General features: G+C 52.3%; 2 protein-coding genes across 2 annotated transcripts in view; one reads left to right on the top strand and one right to left on the bottom strand.

The window, feature by feature from the left end:
• The window catches only part of LOC127751715 (uncharacterized), a 2,026-nt gene extending 1,569 nt beyond the window's left edge, over positions 1-457 (top strand). The window contains exon 3 of the mRNA XM_052275691.1: positions 319-457. Within this exon, the coding sequence (XP_052131651.1) occupies positions 319-457 (139 nt within the window). The remainder of the gene's footprint in view (positions 1-318) is intronic.
• The window catches only part of LOC113209600 (inositol-trisphosphate 3-kinase B), a gene marked incomplete in the record, with an annotated part of 14,675 nt that continues 4,341 nt past the window's right edge, over positions 161-10,494 (bottom strand). Inside the window, 4 exon segments of the mRNA XM_052275688.1 lie at positions 161-1,645; positions 2,002-2,170; positions 2,304-2,661; positions 4,372-4,465. Coding sequence (XP_052131648.1) covers positions 899-1,645; positions 2,002-2,170; positions 2,304-2,661; positions 4,372-4,465 — 1,368 coding nt within the window.

Here is a 10,494-nt window from a genome sequence, read left to right as displayed (position 1 = left end):
ATAGTTAGCATGATGAAGTAACTATTAAACACACAGATCCATTTTACAGAAATAATAATCTTATGCTGATAACTGGTTGGACAGTGTAACTTTTAAAAAAATAATGAAGATTGATTATCTTCAGAAGTTGTTTAAATGTGGAAAATGAGAATACTAATGCTTTACGTTTCACATTCCAATTTTTATATGAAAATGTGAAAATGAAAAATCTTACATAAACAACATGAGGATGATAATATAATAAAATTGTTCAACCAGCGTTATAAGGTACACAAGACATAAGTTTTACCAAATACAATACTATAGTGTAAACCGCAGATCTCAAAATCAGACCACAAACAAGGAACGCATTTCAGACTTCAGCAATACCAGGACCAAGAAAGGATTAAACGTAATTACATTTCTAACAAACCCTCATGGAAAGGATTCAAAGTCAACAAGTCACTGGTGTGGTTGAAGAAACATCAAATGCAACTTGACTAAGAAAGCACACAAGCCAACTCTATTCCCACAATATATGCACAGAGGCCACAACACCTTTATAATTGATGTAATGGAAACGAACACACATTTCAGTCTGAATATTAATCTATAGATATTTACCACTCATCACGTTGTGGCATAACAACGTTCGTCACTATGAGATTTCCACTCTCCGTCAAACTTACTATTATTCAACTCTATCAAATACTAGAAGCAGACTGGGTTCCTCTCTCAACTGGAAGACTCCAGAGGGGTCAGACTCGACCCCGCACGACACCGTGCCCTATTTCGACACGTCTCGCAATATCACATCACTTTGACGTCACCCGGACAAAGCCAAGCGCTTTCCACAGCACTAGCCACGGTGAAGTCCCGCCTTCCTCAATAAAAGAATATCAGAACCAGCAGAGACGCGTCACGTTAGTTCTGTCCTGTCCAGCGCCGCCGCCTCAGCCGGCGTCTGCAACGTGAGAACCGTGTCCGTCTTCTTGATGTGGATGGGCAGGGGCAGCGACAGCCTGGGCTGCTGCTCCCGCGGAGACGCCGACGCGGCACAGTCCTCCTCAGCCGTGCTGGCGGCCTCAGAGGCGAGAGGATGCGGCCTCAGCTCCAGCTGCACCGAGTACGGAGGGGGACTATCAACCTGGGCGTCGACATCGTTGACCTGGGCCACAACTGTGTCCTTCCTGTTGAGGGACGGCACAGCCCTTGAGACGCGCGGCGGGAGGCGCAGGACCACCGGCGACGTCGCGTCTTCCTCGGGGCTGGTGGGCGGCGACGTGTTGGCAGGGCTGCTGTCGGCCGAGGCTGGCGTCGAGGACGGCGCCGACGGCGACGACGACTCAGGCGACGACGGGTTCGACTGCGGGGGAGTGGGCGGCTCCTCCGGGTTCTGCTCCATCTCGGTGAAGATGTCGATGAGGTTGCGCAGCCCGATGAGGTAGCCGTCCTCGTGGTTGCCCTCGATCCAGGGCGCGTTGTGTGTGATGGGCCCCACCCCAGCGGGCAGCACGCGCGACTTGGCGAAGTCGATGAGCCAGATGTTGGCCTTGTCCGCGTCGTGCACGAACAGCAGCGAGCTGCCTATCACCTCGTGCGAGGCGAAGAAGTCCGACACCTCGAGCGTGGCTTTGATGGCGCGTAGCCTCTGGATGTAGCGGCTCTGAAACACACAAAATCAAGATGAGTTGGGGGGATACAAAAGCCCACGGCAGGGCAGGGCAGGGCTCTATCCACATCGCGATGGCTTTTAGTCTTTGGACCGAGATGGCAATGCCGATTATCGTGCAGCCCACGGGCCCAGGGGCCCGGCGGCGCCAACCCACCGCGGTACAGACGGACTCTTATGTCACCGACGCGAACGGCCGACAGCGGCCAGACGCGAAAGAGGGCGGTTCGATAAACGGCCAGTTACAGTACTTTGCACGGCCCGAGAATGTCCCCAAGCTCCGATACTGTACTCATTTGCGCAAGTAGTGGGACTGATCCCATCAGCCTTGTCTGTGCGAAACTACTCACCACGGTGTGGGGGAAGCCCCGGGTGAACTCCCTGAAGGCGTTGATGATTTGGTCTCTATCCTTGGTGGTCTTGAAGTCCTTGCTGGACTGACCGTCGCTCTTCTTCAGGCCTTCGATGCGGAACCCGAGCGTGGCAGTGGAAGACATCGTCTCCCGGAAGACCATGTACCTGTCGACATTACAATCATTGTAAGTATTGAGATAAGAAATAATGGTCCACGTACACGAGGAATGGAGGGCCAGAGGTGTGTGAAGGGCGATCGTGCGATACGAAGCATGTGGAAATGAGAAATGAAAATTACCTCGTCTTTGTGACGCCGCCCGCTCTCCGCTCGTCCTCGGTGGGCTCGTCGGGGTTGACGGCGATCATCTTCTCATACATGTCCTTGCGCAGCTTCTGGTTGCCGCGTGCCTTGTTGAGCTCATCCTCAAGGTACGTCCTGACGCCCATCTTGCAGTCCATGACGCAGGGCTTGTTGAACTCGCTGAGGAGGTCTTGCAAGTGAAGGTAAGAATCTCCCTCCTCTGACGTAATCTGGCCCTTGTAGTCCGGCACGTAGGGCTTTAGCCGGTCCTTCATCAGGGACTTGAACGCCACCTCCTCGGCGGTGCACACCTTCTTCAGGATCGTGCCAGGAGTGGGGCCCGCTCGAAAGTTACCTGCAAAAACAAGACCAGAAAATCAAATAAAATACGCGAGGCTTCAACATAAAGCAGAAAAAGGTGTGCCTTTCGCCACATTGGCAAATTCAACTGAACAAACAAGCAGTGTGACGCCTTGTGTCTTTGAGCACGCGCGGCGTCCCAGGTCCCAGAACTAACAGGCGCCAGCCTGGCTCCTCTGACGTCACGAGGCACTACTCTACACCTTACTACTACGTCTTACGAGCGCATATTTGCACCGCGTCAAAAGAGAAAAAGTGAGAGATAAGTAATGAGATAGCCAACACCGTAGCAGGCGCTGACCGGGCGGGCCTGGCGAGGCGCTCGCCGGCAGGGCGCTGTGCAAACCGCACCGCAGGCCCCCAACAGTGACTTGATTCCGCATAAATAATGCATGTGATCCGGGCCCCGACATGCGCTATTAGTCCCCTATATTTAGAACGGATTAAGCTGACGCAAAATTAAGGCGACGGAAATTGGACGTTGATTTTATTTTAACGCCTCTCCTTTTATCTCCGACGACGCGTCAAAGATTGTTGACCACGAAAAGGCAAAGATGAAAGTGAAATGGAAAAGAAGAGTTGGGATCAGACAAGTGGCTCCAGGCTCCAGACTCAAGACAAAGAGTTCGGGAATTCTAATAAAGGGGGCGAGGGGCACGCTTGTCTCGCTTTTTGCTGGGCCAGATCAAACCCCGTGCCCGTTAGGCAACCCATCCTACCTCTCGACACCACAGTGCCGCAAGGGTGGCGGCTCCCCACTCACTCCGGGGCGGCGCGGGGCAGCGCGGGGCGGCGCGGGGCGGCCTTCCCCATCTCTCCCGTTTCAGGAGTATTTACGTCAGCCGCTGACGCAGCCAGATCCTCCGGGGTGTCCGCCCAGTGGCGTACGCCCCAGCCCCAGCGGAAAGCACGCACGCACGCACGCACGCACGCACGCACGCACGCACGCACGCACGCTAGAACGCACGTTCGCACGCACATTCGTATCACACGTGGACGGCACGTTTCTACATTCCGCTACTACGGGCGAATACCCCGCCACGCCACACGTGCCTTGTGCCTACTCGGGTTCAAATACCCCGCCTATTTCTCCCTCCCTCCCAGACGATGCAGCCTCGCACGCAAGCGAGATGCACCACAAGAGCGCGGCGGGCGAGCGAGCGAGCGCGATTTGGGAATGGCGCGCGTGGTGGGGCGTGGCGGGAACGAGTGCGTGTCTAGCTGCAGGTATTGTTGGCCCCGTTCCTTTCGGGTTGGGCGGGTGCGTCAGCCGAGCCCGAGCACGCCTTGCGATAGCCTCCTGCGTCACTCCCTCCCAGCCAGGCCACGCCAGAACAGGCCTCCCACATACGACCGTGTCGCAAAACCGAGACGAGACCAATTTACATTGACGTGGCGGCTCAGTGTCATCGAGATGATTCTAGCAAAGAGGCAGAGTGCACGCAGGTGAGGGGTTGGGAACACTACCGGGAACCAGGGACGGAAACGTCTCGAATGAGGGATGGCGACTTTCTATGCAATTAATTAGGCAAGACAAACTCGCTTAAGCGACAATTCTCGCTTCAAGGGAGGTATATATGTGACAAGTTTTTACCCAACACAATCCCAAAATTAATATGGAATGTAGATTTTACTCCACTAATAAAAATAACGGGAAATCTTAAAGGAACTAGAAAATTTACTACTGTAATCATTACGGGCTTACCTTGGTGACCGGCGAGCTGAACCCAAAAGTACTGCTGGTTCTTGTAGTTCTGGACGAAGGGAGACCAGGTCACAATATTTCTTATCTTACGCCACCCGGAGGGCTGCAACAGAGGGCAAAAATCACGCGTTAGTTCAATGTGTCCTTTTCCTCGGGCACAGCGCACGGCTGCTGACACTAGAATTAGAAATATTCGACCTCGCGAAATTCAGATAAATAATAATGCGCCATTCAGTGGCACTCCGGTGGCTCGCGCGCCACGATGGCAGGTACAATAATTTAGCGCGCGAAGATGGGGCTATAAAAATCGTGATCATTTCAAAAAGCAAACAAATCCGCCATACAGATGCGCAGCTCCGAGCGCGCGCGTGGGGTATGACGTGCGACGGGAGGAAGCGCCTGGAACTTACATTGCAGTTCATACGCCTCGCCGCGGGGTCCAGCGAGCCAGTGGCGCACAGGGGAATGCGGCTAAATAACAGCAATAGCATTCCCCGCGCGAGAGCGCGCGCGAATCAATATTTGCGCCACCCAACCTCGCAAACACAAACCGCAATAATTGAAAAGGCGGTTTGCAGCCGACAAAGTTTCGTTATTGCTGCTCTAACTCCCAGTTTACACGCCTCACGGGTCCGAGGGTCACCCGAGGTCACCTTGCTGCAGACCATTTCAACACAGTTTGACACAGTGACAATATCTACAATTTAAGAACGGTTTGATTGCGTTCCTTAATTAACAGTTTCAATCTAAATTTTGTACCGTAAATTTGTAGAGTAAGCGACACGAAATAACAGTTTTTAAATGTTAATTTATTTAAAGTAAGTAAGTGCGACATCGATTTTTACAATAATTTCTGTAGCTTGCAGTGTGATTAGGGTGGTCTAACCTTTAATCCTATGGAACTTGCAGCAACTTAAAATTAGAAATTCATCAAGCGATGACCCGAAGGTATCCATAGCATCTGCCCTCCGCATTATCAAGCGCACAGTCCTGCAGGGCATGCCATTACTACAGCGGCGCTTTGGTTGCATCACTCGTAAAGGCAAATCGTTTATATCTTTCGCGAGAGCGCATTTTAGCCAAGTCAACAAAGAGCCGCAAATATCGTATCGTACTTTAAGCGAAAGATAAGAGCATGATGATTTTGCCCCGTTTATTTTATGAAATGGCAAACAATGGCAACAATGGCAACTCTTTTGCGATAAGGGCTCTTCTTTTTACACCGGGGAGATTAATTGACAGTTTGAAATAAGGTCGAAGAGATAATAGTATCCAACAGGGTGAGTTCTTCTAAGTTTGACCTGAGCGGACAGTTGAGCGTGGTACCAGTGGCCCTCGGGTACAGACAGTTGTTAATGAGCAAGCCACACAAGCACTTTGGCAGTAGCAACTGCGAGGAACAACACTTTACGATATGTACGTAATATGTTGGAAAGCATCCCCAAAATCGTGTTCGTGTTTTTCCTGAACACTCTCTTTTTAGAGCCGGGGGGGGGGGGAGTAGCTTATTTACCGTAACTGGCCACCGTACCAACCATTTTTACATGGACTAGCCGTTACAGACTCCGCACTTAAAACTATTTTCGTCAAAAACGTGCTACATCAAATTCGCTCGAGTTGCCCCTTCTCTTTGTACATTGTGGTTATTTTCTTAAATGCTTCAAGATCAATTCATAACGAAAAGCAATAAATTCATTTTGGGTTTCACACAAAACTAACCCAAGTCGACACACATACAGACACGCACACACGCCAAGAAGGCGAGAGCCGTACCGAGAGTCTCCTCCTAAGCACCGGGGCCCTGCCAAGGCCGGCGCCGCGGATGGGGTTGCCGTTGGCCAGGCCGAGCCTGCTGCATGGAGCGAACGTCCTCTTGGCGATCACGGGGGCCACCATGGTGACGGCTGTCGGCTGGAGCGCGGTGCGCGCGCGAGACGAGACCGAACTGTCGTTGTTCACACTCGCGAAACGTGTCGGACAGCGAGTAAACCACGCGAGCTGGCGCCCTGAGCTGCGTGGCCGGTGGGTGTGAGAGAGCGACTGGCTGCGGCCGGCGGCCGGGGCCGGGCGGGCCATGCTTTGCAGGAGGAGAAGTCGCCGGCGGGTGCCGCGGTGGTGGGGGCAGCGGCAGCAGCTGCCGCAGCAGCAGACGCTTATTATTTTTATCAACCGTGGACCCCATTGGTCCACCAGCGCCACATACGATGACACCCCCACCGCATCATCGCCGCCAAGATCGCACAGCTTTCACCAAAAGCGCTATTGTGAAAGAGGCTGCTCGCTGCCTCCCCCTGCTTCGACTCGATGAAGCGTGCTCCGCTAGCTGATATTTATCCTCGGCGATCCACGACGGTCATCTCGAACGGCCAGGCAGTGACGGCCACGACGACGATCCGCGCTCCCGTGCGGGCGGCCACCGTGTCGCGTGTCGCCGCGCGCCGCACTCCGCGGACTTTGCGTAATGAGGGCCAGCCCGTCATCACGCTGACGAGGAGGATCTGCATTTTTATGGTCGCCCACCTGCGACGCACCTTTTTAAGTGTCCTGCCCGTCTGCCAACGCACGGTAAAAACAATGGGCGATTTTTTGAGGAAAAGAGGGGAAACTTTTGAGGAAACCTCATTTGAAGAGAAGCTCCTCAGATTTTCAGATGTTCTAAAAACTTAGGATTCCCCCTTTTCTTGAGGAGAACTCCCCAGAAGCTGAGGATTTCCACCTCAAATATGGGAGCTCCTAAAAGCTTTCCCTCTCTCCTCAAAAAATCAGACATTGTTTTTACCGTGCGGCTTGGGGGGACTCTTCCCCTGCTTGCTCCAGCCCTTGGCGAGAGCATGTCTGTGTGTGTTGCGTTTTTCTGAGTGACCGGACCACCCATTATCGGCCAACAAAGGGGGCCATTGCCATTCGCACAGACGTCATTCTCGCGCCCGGCGCGGCCTGGCCGTTCGCCGCGCCCGTTCTGATATCGAGACGCAAGCGTTTTTAGTTGAATCGGACAGATCGCGAGCACAGAAAAATAACATGGGGTAGGGGGAGTGTAAGGCGGCGGCGGCGGCGGCGGCGGCGGCGGCGGCGGCGTGCGGAGCCAAGTACAGCTGCACTCGTCCCAGCACTTATACTACCTTTCACCAAAACCCGAGTACTACCCCAACGTTTTCTTTCCGCCGCTATTCTCGTTTCAACCCACTAAATATTTACTCACTTTTTTTTTCTTTCTCGTGAACTCCAACTGTCAGCTTCACATTCATACACTTACTACATTTTTACTCATTCTCTTCTTTTTTTTGCCGACTTTGGCCCTCTTTCCCTCCCCATTCCTACCCTTCCCTCGCGGCACGTGGGGCTGCCAGTGACGTGGTGCTTCCGCCGTCCGCTGGAGTGAGCTGCGCGGGCGTGCATCCGGTGCAGTCTGTGCATGTGGCGCGGCACGGCACCGGCACGGGGGCCACAGAAAGGGAAGGGCGCACTATACTGCCATGTCACGGTATTGATAAAAAAAAAAACACCTAAGTAAATTACTCGCGAAAACAACGCACACACCTGTTGAACTCCTGCGCCGTGATATAGGATCACGACATCATCGCCGTGTTACGGCCTTAGATAGTGTATACACAGACAATAGTTGCCAGCCAAAGTATTCACCAGAGTAACAACTCTTCACACCACCGAAGTGTATGTAGTGGGACTTCCCCCCTATCAGGTGTAAGGAATAATTTCTCCATTGCTCGTATGAAAAAGTCGGCACAGAGCCGGGGATGGTTCTATTGATGTCTGTGATCGCTTTGTTTCGGAATACGTAATGCTGTGACTCACCGGGACCAAGTGGCTTCCAAAGAGGGTGAATGAATCCTCCAAAACTGTTCAAGAATGAGTGCATCTCACGTGCTTTCACGGGTTAAAACCAAAACAAAGAAGCATCAGGGAGAAGCAGCCCCAAAAAATAATTCTGGCATTAAAATTGGTCCCGATGCAGTCACTAGTTCACAGTAAACAGTTGGCGTGCTAAACTGGTTCTCCCCATCGACGCAGCAGGTGAAGAAACCTTGCGTGAACGATGTTCGGGGATTTACCACCATCCTCATTATCTGGGTCGGTACGTGCGACCGCGGCAGCGCCGCAGACTTTTTAATGACGTATCCGGAGAAAGGGGGTGGAGGGGGAGGGGAGGGGAGCACTTCAATGCGCACTTCGGATCGCTGTTGCACGCTTTAGCGTACAGTCATTGCTCGGCGTCAACTCATGTCACGTGTCTCGGCAACGACATGAGACGATTTGATTTAGCTTTTCTCTAGTCTCTTCTTTCTCAAAACCGAGCTGAAAACACCGACTTTGCTCCGTACTTGCCTTCTTTACAGTTATTCTGAATTTAATCAATTCTAGAAAAACATTTACGCGACTATCTAAACTTTTTACTAAAAAAATTAACTAGTAAGAAGAAAGTATTAACACTTACAAGTGTTAAACTGCGGTGTTGGCCATGCAGCTTTTGATAAGTTCCTTTAAAGTGTTTAATTTCACCATTCAACACTTCCGTACTTAAATTTTCAGACCAACATGTGTGCATTTTAACGTTGAGCACTTCGATTTCGTGCCATTTGCACACTCTTATCAGTGCAGACTAGAGGTTTCTGCACGATATTCAAATCGCCCTCGTTCGGAAAGTCTCGAGCGACAAATAAATGTACTCAGCTGAAAACAGTCCAAAAACCAAAATGTTCTAGCATTTTCGTATTTGACCGTATTTTTTTCTGCCCTACCTTGACACAACACTATAGGCACGGCGCACTGCTTCACTGTGGTATTTTCAAACATTATGAAAACACCCATAAACTGACTTATTGACGGCGTGTCAGCAGCCAACTGTATCAACGTGCGACTTTGGCTCTCATCAAAGCTGCAGTCTGCAGCGGCGCACGCGAGCGTACCCAGGCATACCATGAGCGCAACACTTGAGTACCCAAACAGTCGCGGGCCACATGGTCGGCGAGCGACCCCGCCGTGTCGGGTGGGTGGTCATCCTCCAGGAGGGCAAGGTTCGGGTCATCGCCGAGGAGCTGCGCAAAGGGTTATCGGCGTAGTCCCTTACATAACCAAAACAAGAAGCCGAAGTCGAGCCGAAGCCTTCGCCGCTTCGGTGTGCGGCCGCGCCGGTCCACCGGTCCACATGTCCGAACCGCGACGTGTTCGGGCAGACCACGACGTGTTCGGACAGCGATCGAGCACCCGACGGCACGGCACAAAACCGGGTGCGCATTTGACAAACGGTAATCTTATATCATTGATATCGAACAACGGCAAATAATGTACGTCGTTTGTTTATTATTTTTGGCATAAATAAGAAAAATAAAATGTAAGTCCCAAAAAAGTTGAAACGGTAACGAATCACCGTGATACTAAGTAACGATATTTTGTCCATTCGCTGTTTTCAAGAGATTGGCAGCAAGCCAGGTGAGACGTTTACGCCTTCTGAGCGTGTTTACACGCAAGCTGTGCCATATACGCGCTTGGGCTTACAAAGCAAGTAGTGACGTCAGTGACTGTGTGGATCAAAAGTGTCGCGACGATGAAGCAATCATCAACAACTGTCATAGTGCCGAGTCAGTCCGCGCGTATGCACGGCATCCTGGAGTCCGGCGGACCATCCGACCATCCGGCGCTCTGCTCCAGATCGCTCCCTCACAATCGGACAGATGTCGCCGCCCCGCCCGCGCGACATAGCGCCCGCGGACAAAAACATGCCATAAATGGGTTAACGAACGACTCGGAGGGGCTGGACGGTAAAGTTCAGGAGCAAATACGAGATAAGTGAGAGGGAGAGCAAGACAGCCGAATGGAGGGGCACTTCCGATGGAGAGAGAGAAAGAGGGGTCGAGAGTCGAGAAAAGAAAACTGAAAAAAAAGTATGGCCGCGGGGGGACGCTGCGAGTCGATAACACACACTTGATGCAACGATCGATTAGTCGCGCGCGAAGTTTACAACAACGGCTCTGCGGGGCGGCTATTTATAGACACGGAGGGGGAGGACAGGACGGTTCTGCAAGACGACATTGAGCGGGCGTGCCGGACTCGGAGCCGGCCGCGGGCTGGACAGCACGGAGCCGGGGGCGTGGCGAGGGGCGGGAG

Source organism: Frankliniella occidentalis, unplaced genomic scaffold (genome assembly GCF_000697945.3).
Source record: "Frankliniella occidentalis isolate FOCC.00 unplaced genomic scaffold, Focc_3.1 Scaffold765, whole genome shotgun sequence".
NCBI classification, from domain to species: Eukaryota; Metazoa; Arthropoda; class Insecta; order Thysanoptera; family Thripidae; genus Frankliniella; species Frankliniella occidentalis.
The sequence above is the reverse complement of the archived record's forward strand: the minus strand, read 5'-3'. Positions and strand labels throughout refer to the sequence as shown.